The sequence below is a fragment of the Scyliorhinus torazame genome, chromosome 13 (assembly GCF_047496885.1).
Source record: "Scyliorhinus torazame isolate Kashiwa2021f chromosome 13, sScyTor2.1, whole genome shotgun sequence".
Taxonomy (NCBI): Eukaryota; Metazoa; Chordata; class Chondrichthyes; order Carcharhiniformes; family Scyliorhinidae; genus Scyliorhinus; species Scyliorhinus torazame.
The window spans coordinates 91,529,556-91,553,184 of NC_092719.1; the positions used below are offsets into that span (position 1 = coordinate 91,529,556).

At 46.4% G+C, this 23,629-nt stretch overlaps 1 protein-coding gene across 1 annotated transcript in view; it reads left to right on the forward strand.

Annotated features, from left to right (window-relative positions):
- LOC140388187 (mitochondrial 10-formyltetrahydrofolate dehydrogenase-like) overlaps positions 1-23,629 on the forward strand; it is a 505,408-nt gene that overhangs the window by 102,185 nt on the left and 379,594 nt on the right. Inside the window, exon 5 of the mRNA XM_072471959.1 lies at positions 1,866-1,967. Within this exon, the coding sequence (XP_072328060.1) occupies positions 1,866-1,967 (102 nt within the window). The remainder of the gene's footprint in view (positions 1-1,865; positions 1,968-23,629) is intronic.

The following is a 23,629-nucleotide window of genomic DNA, read 5'->3' on the forward strand; positions in this document are numbered from 1 at the left end:
ACTGATGAAAAAGATTAGTGAAGGCAAATGTAGGTCCCTTGGTCCGAAACAGGAGAATTTATAATTGAGAACAAGGAAATGACAGTTAAACAACTACTTTATTTCTGTCTTCAAGGACCAAAACACACACAGCCTCCCTGAAATGCTAATGAATCAAGGGTCCACTGAGAAGGAAGAATTGAAGGAAATATTACTAGAAAAGTAGTGTTGGAGAAATTAATGGGACTGAAAGCTGATACATCCCCGGGCCTTGATAATCTACGACCATGGGTACTAAAGGAGGTGGCCATGGAAATAGTAGATGTGCAGTTGTCACCATCTAAAATTCTGTAGATTCTGGAACAGTCCAGGCAGATTGGTGGGTGGCAAACGTAATCTCGCTCTTTAAAAACAGAGTGATGGAGAAAACAGGGAATTCCAGACTGGTTAACCTAACATCAGAAGTTGAGAAAATGCAAGGGTCTATTAAAAAGGATGCACTCAGAAAATATATCAATGGGATTAGACATAGTCAACATGGATTTATGAAAGGGAAGTCATGTTTGACTAAGCCTACTGGAGTTTTTGAGTACGTAACTAGTAGAATTGACAGTGGAACCTGTGGATGTGGTGCATTTAGATTTTCGGGAAGCTTTTGATAAGGTCCCACATAAGAGATGAGTGTGCAAAATGAAAGCACACAGGATTGGGGGTAATGTATTGGTATGAATTGAGAATTGGTTAGCAGACAAAAAAACGAGAGTAGGATTAAAGGAGTCTTTTTCAGAGTGGTGGGCAGTGACAAGTGGGAGTCCAACAGGGAGCAGTGCTTGGGCTCAGCTGTTCAAAATATACATCAATGATTTGGATGAGGGAACCAAAAGTAATATTTCCAAGTTAACAGATGACACAAAACTTGGTGGGAATGTGAGTGGTGTGGAGGCTGTTAACAAGCTTAAAGGTGATTTAGACAAGTTGAGTGAGTGGGAAAATATATGGCTGATGTAGTTTGTGTGGATAAATGTGAAGTTATCCATTTCACAAATCGAATGGCAGAGTATTATTAAAATGGTGATAGATTGGGATATGTTGGCGTACAAAGGGACCTGGGAGTCTTTGTACACCAGTCACTGAAAGCAGGCATGCAGTTAGGAAGGCAAATGGTATGTTGGTCTTCATTGCAAACAAACTGGAGTACAGGAACAAGGATGTCTCATTGCAATTGTACAGGGTCTTGGTGCGACCACCCCTCGAATATTGTATGCAGTTTTGGTCTCCTTATCAAAGGATATTCTTGTCATAGAGGGAGTGCAGCGCAGGTTCACCAGACTGATTATTGGATGGCATGATTGTGTATTCAGTGGAATTTCGAAGAATGAGCGGGGATCTCAAGTCACTGAATATATTTAAGAAGGAAATAGATAGTTTCTAGACCCTATAGGTGTCAAGGGGAATGGGGATAGTGCAGGAATATGGTGTTGATTTCGAGGATCAGCCACAGTCATATTGAATGGCGGAACATGCTCGAAGGGCTGAATTATCTACTTCTCCTATTTCCTCTGTTTCTATGTTTCTACTTCCCTTACAAAGCACTTTACTTGTATGTATTCTATTTAATGCCCATTGAATGATGGAATGGAATGGAGTTTGATGTAAACTCTCTGCTCATTTCGTGATTGCTTTATTGTTTTAAAATATGAATTCAAATTGAATGGGGGATTCAGAGTTAAGGGTCTCTTGTCAATAATTTTGGCCAAGATTTCATTGTAATATAACCCAATGTTCTTGTGAAGTTTGCTCCTGGAGAATCGGTTTGGCATGTGCTTGCTGTGGAAAAGTTTCCAGGAACCAGGAATCTCACCTGGATTCACTCTGTTTTGTTTCAGGTGGAAGCTGTGCAGCTAATTGCTGAAGGGAACGCACCTCGAATAATTCAACCTGAAGAAGGAGCAACATATGAAGGAATACAGAAGAAAGAGAATTCAAAGGTAGAGTACTAATCTGTAGCTTGCCAGCATTTATCTGCAGAACAGTGAATGTGTTCCGAAGGTAATTCATAAAAAACACATGGGGGTTATTTTCCATGCCCCCCGTAGCGTGTTTCTTAGCGGCGGACGGTGACCTGCTGTTGGCCGGCAGTAAAATCTTCTGCTCCTGCTGCTGTCAATGGGATTTCCCATTGAATCCATCCTCCTCACCGGGGGATCATCAAGGCAGAAATAGCGGAACATCTGGGCAGAAGCAGCATGGATTCTTGGAAGGGAGGTCATGTGTGCCGGAATGTGGCGACTAGGGGCTTTTCACAGTAACTTCATTTGAAGCCTACTTGTGACAATAAGCGATTTTCATTTCATTTATTTATTGGAATTCTTTGTGAACATTACGAGCGCTGTGGACAACTGGGAACTGGTGAATGTGGTGCATCTGGATTTCCAGAAGGCATTCGATAATGTGCCGTACAAAAGGCTACTGCATAAGATAAATGTGCACGGCGTTACGGGTAATGTATTAGCATGGATAGAAGATTGGATAACTAACAGAAAGGAAAGAGTGGGGATACATGGTTTTTTTTCTGGTTGGCGATCAGTGGCTAGTGGTGTGCCTCAGGGATCAGTTTTGGGACCACAATTGTTTACAATTTACATAGATGATTTGGACTTGGGGACCAAGTATAATGTGCCAAAGTTTGCAGATGACACTACGATGAGTGGTAAAGTGTGCAGAGGACACTTTGATTCTGCAGAGGGATATAGATAGTTTAAGTGAGTGGGCAAGGGTCTGGCAGATGGAGTACAATGTTGGTATATGTGAGGTCATCCATTTTGGTAGGAATAAAAGTAAAATGGACTATTATTTAAATGGCAAAAGATTGCAGCATGCTGCTGTGCAGAGGAACCTGGGTGTCCTTGTGCATGAATCACAAAAGCTTGGTTTGCAGGTGCAACAGGCAATTAAGAAGGCAAATGGAATTTTGTCCTTCATTACCAGAGGGATGGAACCTAAAACTGGGGCTGTTATGTTGCAGCTGTATAGGGTGCTGGTGAGGCCACACCTGGAGCACTGTGTACAGTTTGGTCTTCTTAATTGAGAAAGGATGTATTGGCACTGGGGTGAGTGCAGAGGAGATTTACTGGGTTAATTCCAGAGTTGCGAGGATTGGCTTATGAGGAGAGACTGAGTAGACTGGGACTATACTCAATGGAATTTAGAAAAATGAGGGGGGATCTTATATAGAAACATATAAAATTATGAAGGGAAAAGTTAGTTGAGGCTACCTCGTTGAATGTTTTTAAGGCAAAGATAGATAGATTTTTGAACAGCAAAGGAATTAAGGAGTATGGTGAGCGGGCAGGTAAGTGGAGCTGAGTCCACAAAAAGATCAGCCATGATCTTATTGAATGGCAGAGCAGGCTCGAGGAGCCAAATGGCCTACTCCTGCTCCCAGTTCTTATGAAACCTGCTGCTCGCCACCGGGACTGGAGGATCCCACTAGCAGCAACAGCTGGAAAATCTCCACCATGATGTTTGTTCATGGCAGTGGTTGACATTGTGGTTGACACTTAACTGTGTATAAATTTGGATCAAGCCACTACAGAGATTAACCTGCCTAACCTAGGAAGGGCAGTGAATGTTGTCCATATGGACTTCAGTAAAATCTTTGACAAGGTCCCTCATGGCAAACTGGTACAAAAGGTGAAGTCACGTGGGATCAGAGGTGAGCTGGCAAGATGGATACAGGACTGGCTAGGTCATAGAAGGCAGAGAGTAGCCATGGAAGGGTGCTTTTCTGAATGGAAGGTTGCGACTAGTGATGTTCTGCAGGGATTATTGCTGGGACCGTTGCTATTTGTAATATATATAAATGATTTGGAGGAAAATGTAATGGTCTGATCAGTAAGTTTGCAGACGACACAAATGTTGGTGGAGTTGCGAAGTGATGAGGATTGTCAGAGGATCCAGCAGGATATAGATCGGTTGGAGACTTGGACGGAAAAATGGCAGATGGAGTTTAATCCGGACAAATGTGACGTAATGAATTTTGGAAGATCTAATACAGGTGAGAATTATACAGTAAATGGCAGAACCTTTAGGAGTATTGACAGGCAGAGAGATCTGGGTGTAAAGGCCTAAAGGTCACGAAAGTGACAAAGCAGGTTGTTAAGGTAGTCAAGAAGGCATAAGGCATGCTTGTCTTCATTACAATATCTTACAAATAATTGAAGGTGGCAGAGTGTAGTAATGACACATGGCTTTATTAATAAGGGCATAGAGTATAAAAGAACAAAGTGATGGTCAACCTGTATCGAACACTGGTTTGGTGTCAACTATGCGCAGTTCCATAATTTTGAAAAGATGCGATAACATTAGAGAGGGTGCAGAAAATATTCATGAGAACGATTCCAGGGATGAGTAAGTTCAGTTATGTGGATAGATTGGAGAAGATTCAGCTGTACTTGGTGAACGGAAGGTTGAGAGGAGATTTGACAAGTATTCAAAAGCATGAGGGGACTGGACAGAGAAGATAGGGAGAAACTGTCCCCATTGTGGAAGGATTGAGAACCAGAGGGCACAAATTTAAGGTAATTGGTGACATGAAAACCATTTTTAAACGAGTGTTTAGGACCTGGAATGCATTGCCTGAGAGTGTCATGAGGCAGATTCAATCATGGTATTCCAAAAACAGTTTTGATCATTATCTGGAAGAGAAATATTTGCAGGGTATCCACACTTCGTGATTTGCCCTGACAGAACATGATGGGCCAAATGGCCTCCTTCTGTGGTGTAACTGTTCTTTAGTTCATCAACCTTCTGTTCAAAAGGTCAACCCTTCGTTCCACTTGTCCTGATGAGTTTCGATGATAAGGGCAGTGTAGATTCTAATCAGTGTTCAGTAACCTGCATAATCTCCTGGCAAACAGCACCTGTAAAGTGGGTTCCATTGTCTGAGTCAATGCTAGCTGGTGTTGCTAACTTTTGGTTGGTTCAATTGGCTCTGTTTTATAACCTTTGCTCTCGAGTCGCCAGGTAACTTTATGATACCGCCACGAGGTTCAAGTTCAAGTGATGATCAATAACTCAATACACCAATTAGTAAGATTCAAATCAAAGCACATTTATTATACACAGTAAATCGCTACTCATGCATAAATTCTACTTCTAAGCTACTTCTACAACTAACAGGCCTATACTTTTCTTCGGACTGGCCCACCAGGTCAGGGGAACAAATGGCCTTTCGTTCGGGTTCTAAGTCTGAGGGATTCAAAGTTGGTATGGACTGGTAGCTAGGAATGCCTATCTCGTAGCGAGCGTTGACTTAAGACTTACGGGCTCTTGGCGGCAGCTGAACTGGTCACTGTCAAGGGTTGGTTCGCGTTGCTGAGTGACCTGGTCAAGAAGGACGATTTGAACTTGGGGGCTTAACTTTATAGTCCCCAGAGGCTTCCCGCCTTTCGGCGTGGGCCCTGTACCTGATTCCAGGTGATTGGACTTTGTTCCAATCGCTTGGTTCAATTTCTCCAATACTGGAGCGGTTCCCTGATCGATGGGCGGTCTTGAGGTGTCCGTTAACCTCTTTTGTGTTGGCTCCTGTTGGCGCCGAGGAGTCTGGCTTGGCCTTGTTTATCCCAAATGTTTCGATTGTACCCAGAGATCGCTCATTAGTATGTAGATGGCTGCTACATTATTATGCAGATGGCTGCTTGTAGCGATGCTGTCTGGGCTTTTGCAGAGTTTAATACACAGTAAACTTGCACCTGCTAGTTTCTGCCTGTGTTGGCTGAATTTCCCTGCAGCCTTTGCTGTTCTCCATTTTACGTCGGGAGTTGGCCAACCCAGGTGGCTACAATCCCTCCTTGTGATCCTAACGCGAAGCGTGAAGGATCACATAACTGCGTTGTTTTTCATTCCCTGACCCGGCGAGCGCTCTTCTATGGCCTCTACAATGACCATAACGATGCAAGATAAATTTTAACTGACAATTCTGAGGGGCGCTATGTCAAACAGGGACATGCATTACAAAACAAGAAAATCGGAACCTCTAACTATCCTTAATAAACTACAGTCACTCAAACATTCCATCACACTAACTTCCTAAATCATACAAACAAAATCATAGCAGCATTATACACATTTTTCTGGCTTGGCAGTCAAGCTCAGGATTGTACAAGTGCTCATGAAACATTTCTTTATTCACAACAAAAAAAACGCAAACGGATGCTCTTTATTATAGATCGCGGGGGTCTGGTCATATCCGAAAATAGGGGATCTTATCCTATATACCGGGGTGCGAGCGCGGTAGGCTCTCCTTTTCTATTTCCTCAGACGAATACTCTGCACGATGTAGCAGAGTATCGCCATTACTAATAGGGATTCTGTCAAGTAGGACAGGGAGTACCAGGTTATAAACCTGTCACACCAAGATGGTGTGGTGTCGCTTGTGACTGGGCTCTGGGTACTATGGGCTAGTGAATCATTAACGGCTGGGGGGGGTTGAAGTCAAGGGGTTCGCGTTCGCGCGCAACCAAATGTCCATTATGATGATGAGCCACGTGGAGGATGTCCTCATGGTTCTTCTTCTTTCACTTCTCTTCTCTGGTCCTGGAGCTTCTGGAGTTCTGTGGGATCAAGCACAGTGTCTGTTACTATCTTGGTTTAATATCTCGTATGATAGTCTGTCTGTCCTTTAGTGTCAATTACTCCCTTTATAATTGGTCACTATGTGTGACTCGCTCATTTTTTTTTCAAAAACCGAATTTCAGGACAAGACACACTTACAAATAATGAACCAGTGCGAGCCGTCTCGCAGACTGTGCGGTTTACCATCCAAATGTTTGAGGATGTAAATAGCAGAGAGTTGGCAACCTAAGGGTTACCTGAAAACAAAACAAAACTTTTTGAACAAAACTTGCCGAAATGAGGTGCGTATGGGCCGCGACGGGTAAGATTTGGATGGAATCCCCGGGTAGGATGGCGACCAATGCCGTGTGTGCTCTACCCGAGCGTAGCTGACCAGAGAGGGGGTTCCCAGGCAGGGCGGGTCCCAATGCCGTTTCGCCACAGCCTGAGCAACCGACAAGAACGGGCAAGAAATGTAGTCATCGTGGGGGGTTGCCGTATTGGTTCTTCCTTCGAACCAGAAGGGCAGTTACGAACGGGGGTCTGTGTATCTGTCGACAGATGAGTTCCTCTGAACTGGCGTCTGGGACATTGACAAGTCTCTGCGGACAAGTTCTCAGCGGTTTCAGCTGAAAAATAAGGCGTGGGGCTGTGGGGAAAAAAAAATTCCGGTCTAACATGCAACAGAGCAAGTACAAACAACATCAAACATGCTGCAGGTTCCGTCAGAAAGGACACCGTTTTCTCCCAAGCGGTTCCTTTTAAAACATCATCTGGACACCTCAGTTATCGGTTGCGAACAGGGTCGCAAAGGGGTTCTCGTTTTGGGAGTCAGACTCTAAAAGTCGTCATCTTCTCCCGGATGCCAAACTCTCGAGTGTATCAGGGCTGATAGGGCTGCATGGTGTGATTTGGGATCACTCTCGTCATTCTGGACGAGTCTGTATGAATTATCTCGGTGCCAAAAGGTGGTGTCTAGTTCTGTGGGGACGGAATCGGGGTCGTCATTGTAGGTCGGTGGTGGGGTTTGTTTAGGAAAGTGATCATGAAGGGATCACTCGAATCGTGGTCAGATTCGCTGGGTGTGGGTCCTGTTGCATGGGGATAGTAGGGAGGCGTGCTGTGGCTATTGTCTGAATCACAGTCGCTGTCGCTGCTGCTGCAGTCTGTGGGCGTTCCGGGGCAGAGTGTATATTTCGGGGGTGGAGTCGGGGTTGAGTCCGTGGTTGGGCTGGACGTGTTGGGGGAGGGTAGGGTTACGTTGGCTGTGGGCGGGGGGTGGTCTGCTGCGTCGAGCATGATGTGGTGTGCGTGGTTAGACTGTGTTGCACCTGGTGTGCAGGCGCAACAGGTGATTAAGAAGGCTAATCGAGTTTTGTTTTTCATTGCTAGAGGGATGGAGTTCAAGACTAGGGAGGTTATGCTGCAACTGTATAAGGTGTTGGTGAGTGATGCACTAAGCATCAAGAACCACAAAGACATGTGAAGACTTTAACCAAGGCTTTAATACACTACATAGGAAGCTTACCCGACACGGACGACCCCAGACAAAATGGGTCACGTCTCAGAAGCTGGGTCTTATACCTAACTCCCGGGGGAGTGGCCAAGGCGGAGCTCTCCGTGGCCAGGTCAGGTTACATACAGGTGACCGATCCTCTACAGAGCTACAGTACAATACACAGGATTACAGGGCCACGTTACACACAACTATTATATAACTATGTACAATGCTAGGGAAGTACAGTGGTGTATCACCACAGTGAGGCCATATCTGGAGTATTGTGTTCAGTTTTGGTCTCCTTACCTGAGAAAGGACATATTGGCACTGGAGGGAGTGCAGAGGAGATTCACTAGGTTGATCCCAGAGTTGAGGGGATTAGATTATGACGAGAGGTTGAGTAGACTGGGACTGTACTCATTGGAGTTTAGAAGGATGCGGGGGGATCTTATTGAAACATATAAAATTATGAAGGGAATAGATAGGATAGATGCGGGCAGGTTGTTTCCACTGGTCGGGGAAAGCAGAACTAGGGGGCATAGCCTCAAAATAAGGGGAAGTAGATTTAGGACCGAGTTTAGGAGGAACTTCTTCACCCAAAGGGTTGTGAATCTCTGGAATTCCTTGCCCAGTGAAGCAGTTGAGGCTCTTTCTTTAAACGTTTTTAAGAAAAAGATAGATACCTTTCTAAAGAATAAAGGGATTCGGGGATATGGCGTACGGGCCGGAGAGTGGAGCTGAGTCCACAAAGATCAGCCATGATCTCATTGAATGGCGGAGTAGGCTCGAGGGGCCAGATGGCCTACTCCTGTTCCTAGTTCTTATGTTCTTTCGTGTTCCATATGCCTTCATCTGGTTGATATGGAACCACGCAGTCTTTCCATTGGGGTACTTTATTTTGTAGACGGAAGAGCTTACTTTGTCCGCAATGGAGTACGGACCTGAATACTTTGGTGACAGGAATGTGCTGGGGTTGTATACGGAGAGCATGACTTGCTGTCCTACACTGAACTCAGTCGCATGCACTGTCGTATCGAAACAGGCCTTGCTCTGTTTCTTTCTTGTGCCCAATTTTACTGCGGCTGGTAGCTGAGCCGTTTTTACGTTTTCCACTAATTGTTCCACTGCTTTCTCGAGTGTGAGGGCCGTCACTTCGGGGCTGGTCAAATCTAATCCTAATAAAAATTCTGTGCCTTTCATGAGGCGTCCGGTCATGAGAGTTTGGGGGGTGTAACCTGTGGAAGTTGAAACTGTATTTTGCAAAAACATCAGCGCAAAAGAGAGGACTGAATCCCAAGTGGTGTTGTTTTGCTGGACCATTTTTCTGAAGGTTGATTTTAGAGTCCGATTCATGCGCTCCACGATACCACTTGACTGGGGGTGGTATGCAATGTGGAATTTTTGGGTAATGCCAAATATCGTGAGGACGTTCTTCATGACACGTCCCGTAAAATGGGAACCTTGGTCAGATTCAATGCTGCGGGGGAGTCCCCATCTCGTAAAGATGTGGTGGGTTAGGATCTTGGCTGTGGTCTTTGCGTGTTCGTTCTGGATGGGAATGCTTCCACACATTTTGTAAATGTGTCTATCACCACGAGTACATATTTATAACCATTCCTGCAAGGGGGCAATGGTCCAATATAATCAATCTGGAGGTTAGTCCAGGGGCCATTAACGGGTCGGGTGTGACTGAGCTGAGCCTTTTTGGCGTATCTGTCCGGGTTGTTCTGGGCGCAGATAAGGCAATTCTCAAAGTAGTGAGTTACATCTTATTTCAAACTCGGCCACCAACAGAGCTGCCTGAGGTGGGCTGTAGTGGGATCAATTTCCTGATGTCCATGACTGTCATGGAATAAACAAATCAGTTGATTCCTGTCCTGTTCAGGAACCACATAAAGGGTGTCTTTTAACACCACACTGCCATGTGTGGCCAGAGCATTTCTAAACCTATCATAGGGGGCTGGATAGTTTCCTTTCAAAATCTCCCTGAGATTGCTATCCTGCTTCTGGGCCTGCACTAAATCCTCAATATTAGTCTGCGAGTTCTGAACTGCATTCACTGGTGCGCTTTCGGAGGCTGTCCAAAAATATCCATGCCTGGAACCTGCTTTTGCCAGTGCGTCGGCTTTTACATTTCCAGAGGGGGAGGAACGAAGGTGACTACGAACTTTGACTATTCCAAAAGTCCTGTTCTGTGCTCGCTCTAAAATGTGACGGAGCAATGGGGCTGAGGGGAGGGGTTTTCCGTCTGCGGAAACAAATCCTCTTGCTTTCCACAGGGGTAGGAATTCCGTAAGGCTGTTGCAGACATAGAGGCTGTCTGAATATATGTCTGCTGGGCTGGGGAAGGAATCTGGGTGTTCCACTATGTATGCGATGACTGCAAGTTCTGCCGCCTGCGCGCCTAATTGTCCTGGAAGTTTCATTGCTATTTCTTCTGGGGCGCGTCCCTGTGCGTCCTCGACATAAATGCCGCATCCTGTTATGCGCTTCCCTTCTAATATTGTGGAAGATCCATCCACATGTATCCTTATGGGTTTGCACGTGTCTGTGTGTTTGGGGCTCTGGGTTGAACTACCTATCTTTCTGGGGGGGGGCGCGGTTTAGCAATAAAGGGGCCTGTGATGTGGTGTGGAAAGATAATTTCACATTCATGGGGGGTTCCGGGGTACCGTAGGTTATCGGCTAAAAAAGTGTGGGTCTTTGTCCTTTTAACAGTGATGTCCCGCCCCTGCAAAAGAAGGGTCCATCTGGCTGCTATAATCTGACTAACTGTACCATCCTGGAGTCGTCCGTCCTGTAAAAGTTGGGTGGGGGTGAGTTCTGTGAGGATTGTGATGGGGTTTAGTCCGGTTATGTACGAAAAATGCTGTAGTGCCCAAAAAACTGCGAGCAGGTGCCTTTCACAGGCTAAAAATCCCTGCTCCACAGCATCTAAAACTCTGGTGGCGTAAGCCACGGGCCTTAACTGTTCGTGCCGTTCCTGAAGGAGCACGGCCGAAAGGGTGCGGTCTGTGTTTGCTACCTCTATCCCATAGGGGGAAAGCGGGTCTGGAACTTGTAGTGCTCTTTTCAATAAGTCCACAGCATCCGTATGCTGCGGAAGCCATTCCCAGGGGGCTCCTTTCTTTAGGAGGTCTGAGAGGGGTGCTGCCTTGCTGGCGAAATCGTCAATGTGGTTTCGGCAGTAGCCAACCAGTCCTAAAAACGACCGGAGGGCTGAAACATTCTGGGGAAGGGGCAATTTAGCAATCGAGTCAATGCTTTTATGCTCGATCTCGCGTTTACCATGTGTGGTAATTGTACCCAAATATATCACCTTGTTTTCCAAAATCTGGGCCTTTTTGGGGTTAACTTTACATCCAGTTGCTTGTAGGAGTTCCAGGAGTTCGGACAGAAGCTTGATGTGCTCTTCCTTGGTGTCTGTCTGCAGTAGTAGGTCGGCTACGTACTGGACGAGACATTCGGGGCGAGAAAATTTGGCTAAACCATTTGCCAGCTGTCGGTGGAAAATGGAGGAGGAGTTGTGGAATCCTTGTGGGAGGCATGTCCACGTGTACTGTTGGTTTTTAAAGGTGAAGGCAAATTTGTACTGGCACGCCTTTGCCAATGGAATGGACCAGAATCCATTACTGATATCCCAAACCGTAAAGTATCGGAAATTGAGTCCCTGCTTGAGCATGGTCTCGGGACTTGTTGCTACTGTGGGGGCTGCTGCGGGGGTGATTTTGTTGAGTTCCCGGTAATCGATGGTCAGTCGCCATGATTCATCGGGCTTTCTCACTGGCCAAATCGGGACATTATTAGTGGAGGCTACTGATCTAAGTACGCCCTGCTCTAATAAACTGTTGGTAACTTTTGCGATTTCTCCCTCTGCCTCTTGGGGAAATCCATATTGCTTTTGGGGTCTAGGGCCAGGTCCTGTGATTTGTACTGAACCAGTCATCCGGCCACAGTCATGTTTGTGGGTCGCGAATGCTGTCCTGTTCTTTTGTAACACTGCCCTAACCTGCTTGTCCGTGCTAATTGTAGTCAGGTTAAACCAAAAGTTGCCTACTGCGCGAATCTTGTTGGCGTATTCACCTATTGTGAGCGTTGCGGGGGGCTCTTGCAGATTTTGCCATTTTCCAGACACATTGGTTGACTGGATCGAAGGATAGATTGTGGGAATTCAGAAAGTCTATGCCCAAAATGTGTTCTGCTGTGTGGGGCAGGTCGACTAAAACTATGGGGTGCTTGGTGGTGATGTTGCCGATTTGAATGGGTACAGGGGCTGTGATGTGTCCCTGCTGTGAGTGGCCTGTAAAGCCGCTGAGGGTGATAGTGGCTGTAGTGGGCCACGTGTCCTTTTGAAACATGGTGGAGGAATGTATTGTGGTGCGGGACCCTCCTGTATCCCAGAGAAACTCGATGGGCTGTCCCCGTATTTTTGCTGCAACTACTGGTCGGCCGGATCTATCCCAAAGGGTGTCGCAGACCCAACTGGGGGAGCCCGAACACCGTCAGTCCGTTCCGTTCAGGTCCGTCTGATCTGAACGGGTGCTCACACTATGTATGGGCTCTGTCTTATTCTTATTCAGGGTGTCTGCCTGCTGGGCTCTCTGTGGCTTTCGTGGGGCATTGCATTCTCTTGCAAAGTGTCCCAACTGTCCACAGTTGTAACACTCCTGTGACTTTTGTGGGGGGCTGTTCTTGCCTTCATTTACCCATGCGGGGTTCTGGTGTGTTTTAATTGCTTGTATGCCTGCTGTTCTTCGGGATTTTTAACTGCGGGTTTGTTTTGTACCGACTGCTCCCAGGCGCGGGACAATCTTTTTACGACCCATTTCTCATTATGAGCCTCCTCTGACAGGTCATAATTCACACAAGCTTTTTGTCCTGTTTCTGTGGCATGGGAGATAAGGGTGCAGGTCCATTTGGCCATGTTGTCTGGGGACAAATGGGCGTGGTCTAAGTCTCCAAAAACTGCTGCAAAATGGATCCACAGGCATCCAGCAAACACCGTGGGGTACTCGGTTTTCTTCTGCCTGCATTTATTGAGGCCATCTCCGGGGTCACCCCTGTTATACCCGATCGCGTCTAGGATCGCGGTATGCATTTCTGCAAGGGTGCCTCCTCCTACATTCTGTGGGTCGGGAAGGGCTGCTACGACCGAAGGGTCTCGACTCAAAACTGTGAGCTTTACGGCTCTCGCTCATCCAGGCCGTACATGGTCGCCTGCTGCTTTACTCTGGCAAAGAAGTGGTGGGGGTCTGAGGTGGGGAGGAACGGTGTGATTTTCTCGTATGCGTCCTGTAATTGGGTTGCTGTTAAGGGGGTGGTGTACAGAAATTCTGTGTCGTCCGATATGGCTGTATGGTTACAGGGTTCATTGGAGCCTGAACTATCTGCTCTGGGGGGTGTTGGGGCGCTTTTCTCTTCTGGGGCTTTCCCTGCGCACATGTTCCCTGAACATATCTCAGCGCTGTCTCATTTAACTCTTCCCAATCAAGGCCGTCTTCCTCATCTAACTTTGATCCTGGAATCCTTTTTGAACTGAAAGCAGAGATTGCAGCTCTGCAATCTGGTTCCGGCACTTTGCGTGATCTAGTGAGCTTTGCCTTTGCTCCGTGGTGGCAGCATGGAATGCTCTTAACACTGCCTTCAGGTCACTACACTTCCCCTGCAATGCCTCTACCTGCTTCTCGGTTTCCTCTCGTACCAGGACTGCACGTTGCGTGTCCTGATAGGCCTTTTCGTACTGGGACTGGAAACTGCTTAGGTGCGCCAGACAAGACTGGTGTGCCCTATTGGCATCATCCACCTCTCCGTCTTTTGCTGCCAACTTCCTCCTTAGCTCTACATTCTCTCTTTCTACTTCACTGACATCGACCTTGCTCATTCGATGTATGCCTTCTATCTCTTTCCAGAGCGTCCTAACGACCTCCTCTGTGCCTTGTAATTGTGCCAAACAGGACAAGATTGCCATCGGCTTGCGAGCTTTTCCTAAGCTCTTCTTGTGAATCTTGTGAATCCTGCTCAGGTTCTCCCACCAAGTATGTCCTACACTCCCACCAAATATGTCCTATGTTTCCTCATTGTTACAGAATTCGCTTCCATCCTTTCCCTTTGAGGTACTTCCTGATTTCCTCTTCCCAAACGGGACATTGTCCTACTCTACTGCTGCTGGTCGCTGCGACCACAATTTCTTCTGGGTTCATGAGGCGGTGCATTGCCTGCATTGCCATCTTTCTTATCTGAATGCTTAAAAAAAAAATTTGGAACGAGTGGTATTAAGGCGGTACTATAATTACGAGTACGGCTTTCGCTATTTTCCGGGATACAAACTCCCAACATTTTTGTCGCAACAAAAAATCTATCCGTATTACCTTATCGCCCTGTTAGTTACGCATGCATACACACACTTCCGAATTATGAGGGTTGATCAGAACTGCTTGAACACTTGTGGTTTTCTGTTCCCAATTGGATCCCTAATTCAAATTTTTGGGTTCTCCCGGAGTGGTTAAGCCACTTCTAGATCGGGTCCCGTCAGATGTCGCCAGTAATATGTTGCTAACTTTTGGTTGGTTCAATTGGCTCTGTTTTATAACCTTTGCTCTCGAGTCTCCAGGTATCTTTATGATACCGCCACGAGGTTCAAGTTCAAGTAATGATCAATAACTCAATACACCAATTAGTAAGATTCAAATCAAAGCACATTTATTATACACAGTAAATCGCTACTCATGCATAAATTCTACTTCTAAGCTACTTCTACAACTAACAGGCCTATACTTAGCTTCGGACTGGCCCACCAGGTCAGGGGAACAAATGGCCTTTCGTTCGGGTTCTGAGTCTGCGGGATTCAAAGTTGGTACGGACTGGTAGCTAGGAGCGCCTATCTCGTAGCGAGGGTTGACTTAAGACTTACGGGCTCTTGGCGGCAGCTGAACCGGTCACTGTCAAGGGTTGGTTCGCGTTGCTGAGTGACCCGGTCAAGAAGGTCACAAGAACTTGGGGGCTTAACTTTATAGTCCCCATAGGCTTGCCGCCTTTCGGGGCGGACCCTGTACTTGGTTCCAGGTGATTGGACTTCATTCCAATCGCTTGGTTCGATTTCTCCAATACTGGAGTGGTTCCCTGATCGATGGGCGGTCTTGAGGTGTCCGTTAACCTCTTTTGTGTTGGTTCCTGCTGGCGCCGAGGAGTCTGGCTTGGCCTTGTTTATCCAAAATGTTTTGATTGTACCCGGGGATTGCTTATTAGTATGTAGATGGCTGCTACATTATTATGCAAATGGCTGCTTGTATCGATGCTGTCTGGGCTTTTGCAGAGTTTGATACACAGTAAACTTGCACCTGCTAGTTTCTGCCTGTGTTGGCTGAATTTCCCTTCAGCCTTTGCTGTTCTCCATTTTACGTCAGGAGTTGGCCACCCCAGGTCGCTACACTGGTACTCCCCATCTGGGAATATAGTCTTTGCATAGGACTTTGGCTGTATGGGTGGCTGTAGCCCTCCTGGCTGGAGCAGCTTCTACCCATTTAGAGAACTTTTCCACTATTACAAGGATGTCAGTGTATCTTTGATATGCAGGAAGGAATTTGACCTGTATGTTCTGGAATGGTCCTGCAGGGGCAGGAGCTTTTAGCTGAGGCATTGATGTTATAGGTCCTAAGTTTGTTCTTTTGACCGGTTACACGGCGGTTTGCTACCAATTGTGCATGTTTTTTGAATCCTTTGCTGCACCAACTTTTCTGGAATCGAGCCATCACCTGTTGAGGGGCTAAATGTCCCCATGAATGGATCTGTTGGGCCAGAAATGGCATTGGTGCCTGTGGTGCAACTGGTTTTACAGTCTGAATTTGTCTCCAAATGTCATCATCATACAACTGGATACCTGAGTCTAACCATGACAATTTCTCTTCTTATACAGAGTTATGTTGCATTTCACGTAGATCTTGTAATAAATTGGCCACTCCCAGTTTGTTGATGTGTCTTGGTTCTGCTGAAGAATCCCACTGGGAGGAAGCTTCCTTTGCTGCTTGGTATGCAAAGGGCATTTCCTTTTGCTTCTATAATGTTTTCTTGAGTATGGCCCTTACACTTTAGAATGGATACTTTTGGCTTCTACTTTTGGTCTTGTACTTCCCTCCCATTTGGGATAGGTGTCCCTGCTGTTGTGAGGAATCCTCTTTTTTTCTCCACAAGTGACCAAAATCATGGGCTACTCCAAAACCGTATCTGGAGTCTGTATAGATGTTAGCTGTTTGATCTTTTCCCACATGACATGCATCTGCTCGTGCCCTCAATTTGGCCTGTTGAGCTGATGTTCCTGGGAGCAAACTTCCTTTTGGCATAACTTCGTACAGGCTTGTGACTGCCCATCCAGCCTTTCGGATACCTTGTCAATAAAGGAGGAACCATCTGTAAATAGAACCAAATCTGGATTTTGTAGTGGTTCTTCTATCAGGCATGCCTCCTCCATTTCCTCTGTTACTTCCACGCAGTCATATTCTTCTTCTCCTTTAGATATTTTATGGCTTAAGTAGACAACTTCATCTTGGGAAATTTGTGCTTTGGCGAGGCTGGCTTTGTGTCCATTATAGCTAAGGTGGTCTAAGGCTTTGTGTCCATTGTAGCTAAAAGTAGTCTAAAAGGACACGTAAGTCACTTTCATGTTTTCTTCATCAATGGAGGCCACCAGGATGTCATCTACGTACTGGAGGGCATATCAGGTAGTTCCCTCAGGTGGTCCTGTCGAGCTATGTGAAAAACAGTAGGGCTGTTGTGAAACCCTTGTGGTAGTCTGGTGTATTATTGTTGTCTGATGGTGAAAGCAAACCATGGTTTTACCTCCTCTGCCAGTGGTACTGACCAGAAACCATCAACTCCACTACACCTCTGTCTTCCAATTGCTTCACTACAGCAATTGAGGAGGGGTTAATGGAGTACTGTTTGGTACATGGTGGTGCTACTCCAGTGAGGGATGCTGGTTCCATGTTTAGTCGGTCACAGTCATTTTTGTCCTTGGCCCAAATTGGGGGATGCTCCAGTAGGGGGAATTTTCGCAAGCCGTTGAGGCTTAGGACTTTAAATGAGGGAAAGGTGATTTCTTACCCGCCGATCTTCGGATCGAAGTCAAAGTTCGGTCTTCCGGTCAGCGATTCTGTCTTAGGGCCTCGTCGTTAATGATTCGGTCGTCAACGGCATGGTCTTCGGTCCACTTATCCCTCCTTTCATCTCGCAGCGTCAGTTGGCGTAGTTCTCTGCTCGCAGTGCCAGTTGATGGATCTGTGTGTCTATTTGGAACCCTGGATATCCGTTATCCCTTCTCGGTTCCCAAATAACAGAGGTCAAGTCTTTGCTTTTTGGCAAAGTCCACGGGAACTTTATTAGTCAGCTGTAGTGCCCACTGGTAACTTTATTTTTCAGTACAACATTAAGAGAATTCCGACTAGCCCTTGAGCAAACTAGTCAGATTGATTGTCTTTAGCGATTCCAGTGGTTGAGTTTTAAAATGCAGATCGTGGTAATTTCTTCAAATCATAATACACAGTATAAAATGACTAAGTGATTTAAACAAAAGCAAGATGGCGATTTAGCAAAAGCAAGCAGTAAGGAAATAAGCGTCAGAAAGAGATAGATTGATTCCGGAATGAGTTTTTCCATCCTGGGTGAGTTATTCTTAAGGAGCTTATTATCTTAAGGTCTTGCCTTCTTTTTACCTCTGATTGGCTTTAACTAATTTATAATTCACTCAATTTGGCTAAACTGTCTGTCGATCAATTGTAAGAGATATATGTATTTAAATATCTTGGTGTGACTTTCCCATCCACCTGCATTTATCATTAATTAGAAAAACACAGTTTTTGCTGAGAAATCATATCTCTAGACTGGCAGTTTCAATTGAAACGGAACTCCTCGTACTGGACAGCGATGGGGTCTTTTAGCTAGTTGACGTCAATGACCTCGCAGTTTCAAGCGGTTTAGAGTGTTATCTGGATTAACCCTTAGTGGATTCACAGCTAGTGTTGCACTGAAGTAATGCTTAATATGATTATAGTTAATTCATTCTTAATGAGTTCTCAATTAAACCTCTTATATCTGACTAGAATAGTCAATTTCTATCACCATCTTAGCTCACCTGCTGCTGAAACCTTCATCCATTCCTTTGTTACCTCTAGATTTGACAATCCCAATGTACTCCTTGCTGGTCTCCCACATTCTACCCTCCGTTAACTTGAGGTTATCCAGAACTCTGCTGCCTGTGCCTTAACGTCCCATTTCCTGACCACCCCTATGCTCACAGACTTACACTGGCTTCTGGTCAAGCAGTGACTTTAAAATTCTCATTCTTATCTTTGGCCTTGCCTCTTCCTATTTCAGTAATCTCCTCCAACCTCACAGCCCTTTGGGTTTCATCTGCATTGCTCTTCGGGATTCCCAGTCACCTTTGGCAGCTGTGCCTTCAGTTGTCTCGGCCCCAAGCTCTGGATTTCCCTCCCTACACCTCTCTGTCTTGACTTCTCTACCTCACTTCTTAAAGGTTTAACTAAGATTTTGGTCATCAGACCTAATATCTCCTTACATGCCTCAGTGTTTTGTTTTATAATGCTCCTATGAAGCACTTAGGACATTATATTATGTTACGGTACTATATAAGTATAATTTGCTGGAGGCAACTCGAGGGGTATAAGTACAGGTATAAAATATTAATGAATTTACAGCACACAAACTAAAAAGCAGGAATTTGAGAGTAGAGGACCAAACTAATTTACTGTTGCCTGATTGAGCTGAAGGCTGTGTTTGAGTGATTATTGTTATTAATTAAAATAACCGGGTAGCATAGTGGTGCAGTGGTTAGCATTGCTGTCTCACGACGCTGAGGTCCCAAGTTTTATCCCAGCTCTGGGTCACTGTCCGTGTGGAGTTTGCACATTCTCCCCGTGTTTGCATAGGTTTCGCCCCCACAAAAGATGTGCAGGGTAGGTAGATTGCCACTTATTTGAAAGAAATTAATTGAGTACTCTAAATTTTTTATTTAAAAAAAAAAATTAAAATGACCCATGACTGGTTTACTGTCCAAATTATATTGCATTTTGAAAATAACTTTGGAAGGAACATAAGAACTAGGAGCAGGAGAAAGTCATCTGGCCCCTCGAGCCTGCTCCGCCATTCAATGAGATCATGGCTGATCTCTTGTGGACTCAGCTCCACTTTCCGGCCCGAACACCATAACCCTTAATCCCTTTATTCCTCAAAATACTGTCTATCTCTATCTTAAAAACATTTAATGAAGGAGCCTTAACTGCTTCACTAGGGATGGAATTCCAAAGATTCACAACCCTTTGGGTGAAGAAGTTCCTCCTAAACTCAGTCCTGAATCTAATTCCCCTTATTTTGAGGCTATGCCCCCTAGTTCTGCTTTCACCCGCCAGTGGAAACAACCTGCCCGCATCTATCCTATCTATTCCCTTCATAATCTTATATGTTTCCATAAGATCCCCCCCTCATCCTTCTAAATTCCAACGAGTACAGTCCCAGTCTACTCAACCTCTCCTCGTAATCCAACCCCTTCAGCTGTGGGATTAACCAAGTGAATCTCCTCTGCACACCCTCCAGCGCCAGTATGTCCTTTCTCAGGTAAGGAGACCAAAACTGAACACAATACTCCAGATGTGGCCTCACTAACACCGTATACAATTGTAGCATAACCTCCCTAGTCTTAAACTCCATCCCTCTAGCAATGAAGGACAAAATTCCATTTGCCTTCTTAATCACCTGTTGCACCTGTAAACCAACCTTTTGCGACACATGCACCAGCGCACCCAGGTCTCTCTGCACAGCAGCATGTTTCAATATTTTATCATTTAAATAATAATCCCTTATGCTGTTATTCCTACCAAAATGGATAACCTCACATTTGTCAACATTGTATTCCATCTGCCAGACCCTAGCCCATTCACTTAACCTATCCAAATCCCTCCGCAGACTTCCGGTATCCTCTGCACTTTTTGCTTAACCACTCATCTTAGTGTCACCTGCAAACTTGGACACATTGCCCTTGGTCCCCAACTCCAAATCATCGATGTAAATTGTGAACAATTGTGGGCCCAACACTGATCCCTGAGGGACACTGGTAATTACTGATTGCCAACCAGAGAAACACCCATTAATCCCCACTCTTTGCTTTCTATTAATTAACCAATCCTCTATCCATGCTACTACTTTCCCCTAAATGCCATGCATCTTTATCTAATGCAGCAACCTTTTGTGTGGCACCTTGTCAAAGGCTTCCTGGAAATCTAGATATACCACATCCATTGGCTCCCCGTTATCTACCGCACTGGTAATGTCCTCAGAAAATTCCACGAAATTAGTTAGGCACGACCTGCCCTTTATGAACCCATGCTGCGTCTGCCCAATGGGACAATTTCCATCCAGATGCCTCGCTATTTCTTCCTTGATGATAGATTCCAGCATCTTCCCTACTACCAACGTTAAGCCCACTGGCCTATAATTACCCGCTTTCTGCCTCCCTCCTTTTTTAAACAGTGGTGTCACGTTTGCCAATTTCCGATCCGCCGGCACTACCCCAGAGTCTAGTGAATTTTGGTAAATTATCGCCAGTGCATTTGCAATTTCCCTAGCCATCTCTTTTTAAAAAAATATATCTTTTATTCAAATTTTTCGGCCAAACAAAACAGTACAAAGGTTTTTCCCTTTTTACAGCAACAAAACAATATAAATAACAGCGACCGTTTTTTAACAAATAAGTAAATATTATCTATACTAAATGGCAACTGCCATAATAAAAATAGTAACTCTCCCAAATAATAAAGTCAAACAATCCAATATACATAACCAAGTACAAATATCTATACATAAACACCCATGAGGACCTGCCCGAGCCCCCCCCCCCCCCCCCCCCTCCCCCTCCCCCCTGGGTTGCTGCTGTTACCTTCCCATTTCCTTTATCGTTCTGCGAGGTAGTCAATGAACGGTTGCCACCGCCTGATGAACCCTTGCGCCGAACCCCTTAGTGCAAACTTTATCCGCTCTAGTTTTATAAACCCTGCCATGTCGTTTATCCAGGTCTCCACGCCCGGGGGTTTGGCTTCCTTCCACATAAGCAATACCCTTCGCCGGGCTACTAGGGACGCAAAGGCCAAAACATCAGCCTCTCTCACCTCCTGCACCCCGGCTCTTCGACAACCCCAAATATAGCCAACCCCCAGCTTGGCTCGACCCGGACCCCCACCACCTTTGAAAGCACATTCGCCACCCCCACCCAGAACCCCTGCAGTGCCGGGCATTACCAAAACATGTGGGTGTGGTTTGCCAGGCTTCTTGAGCATCTCCCACACCTATCCTCTACCCCGAAAAATTTACTGAGCCTTGCTCCGGTCATATGCGCCCTGTGCAAAACCTTGAATTGTATAAGGCTAAGCCTGGCGCATGAGGACGAAGAGTTCACCCTACGTAGGGCATCTGCCCACAGCCCCTCTTCAATCTCTTCCCCCAGCTCTTCTTCCCATTTTCCCTTCAGCTCATCCACCATGATCTCCCCCTCGTCTCTCATTTCCCTGTATATATCTGACACCCTACCATCCCCCACCCATGTCCCTGAGATCACTCGATCCTGAATCTCCTGCGTCGGGAGCTGCGGGAATTCCCTTACCTGTTGCCTCGCAAAAGCCCTCAGTTGCATGTACCGAAATGCATTCCCTTGGGGCAACCCATATTTTTCCGTCAGTGCTCCCAGACTCGCAAACGTCCCGTCTAAGAACAGATCCCTCAATTGCACAATCCCAGCTCTCTGCCATGCTCTAAATCCCCCATCTATTCTCCCCGGGACAAACCTATGATTATTTCTTATCGGGGACCGCACCGAGGCTCCCGTCATTCCCCTATGCCGTCTCCACTGCCCCTAAATTTTCAATGTTGCCACCACCACTGGACTTGTGGTGTATTTCTTCGGGGTGAATGGCAACGGCGCGTCGCCAGTGCTTGTAGGCTGGTTCCTTTGCAGGACGCCATCTCCAATCTCTTCCACGCCGCTCCCTCCCCTTCTCCCATCCACTTACACACCATTGAGACATTGGCGGCCCAATAGTACTCACTTAAGTTCGGAAGTGCCAGACCCCCCCTACCCCTGTTACGCTGCAAAAACCCGCTCCTCACTCTCGGGGTCTTCCCAGCCCACACAAAACTCATGACACTTTTCTCGATTTTCTTGAAAAAAGCCTTCGTGACCATCGCCGGGAGGCACTGAAACACAAAAAGGAATCTCGGGAGGACTACCATTTTGACCGCCTGCACCCTACCCACAAGTGACAGGGGCACCATGTCCCATCTCTTAAAATCCTCCTCCATCTGTTCCACCAATCGTGTTAGATTAAGCCTGTGTAAGGTTCCCCAACTCCTGGCTATCTGAATCCCTAAGTACCAGAAATCTCTTGTTACCTTCCTCAGCGGTAAATCATCTATTCCCCTGCTCTGCTCCCCCGAATGCACCACAAACAACTCACTCTTCCCCATATTTAATTTGTACCCCGAGAATTCCCCAAACTCCCTGAGTGTCCGCATTATCTCGGGCATCCCCTCCACCGGGTCCGCAACATACAGCAATAAATCATCTGCATACAATGATACCCGGTGTTCTTCTCCTCCCCTGAGTACTCCTCTCCACTTCCTGGAGCCCCTCAGTGCGATGGCTAGGGTCTCAATTGCCAATGCAAACAGTAACGGAGACAGGGGACACCCCTGCCTCGTCCCTCTATAAAGACGGAAGTAGTCAGACCTCTGCCTGTTCGTGACCACACTTGCCACCGGGGCCCTATATAGCAGCTGTACCCATCCAATAAACCCTTCTCCAAAACCAAATCTCCTCAACACTTCCCACAGATAGTCCCACTCCACTCTGTCGAATGCTTTCTCGGTGTCCATCGCCACCACTATCTCCGCCTCCCCCTCTGGTGGGGGCATCATCATCACCCCTAGCAGCCTCCGTATGTTCGTGTTCAGCAGTCTCCCCTTAACGAACCCAGTTTGATCCTCGTGGACCACCCCGGGACACAATCCTCTATCCTCGTCGCCATCACCTTGGCCAGGAGCTTAGCATCTACGTTCAAAAGGGAAATGGGCCTGAGGGACCCACACTACAGCGGGTCTTTTTCCTTCTTCAAAAGTAGCGATATCGTCGCCTCTGACATAGTCGGGGGCAACTTCCCCCCCTTTCCCTGGCCTCATTAAAGGTTCTCGTCAAAAGCGGGGCCAGTAGGTCCATATATTTCCTATAGAATTCCACCGGGAACCCATCCGGTCCCGGAGCCTTCCCCGCCTGCATGCTCCCAATCCCCTTTACCACCTCCTCCATCTCAATCTGTGCTCCCAGTCCCGCCCTCTCCTGCTCCTCCACCTTCGGGAATTCCAGCTGATCCAGGAAACACATCATTCCCTCCTTCCCTTCCGGGGGCTGAGCCTTATATAACCTCTCATAGAATGCCTTGAACACCCCGTTCACTCTCTCCGCTCCCCGTTCCATCTCTCCCTCCT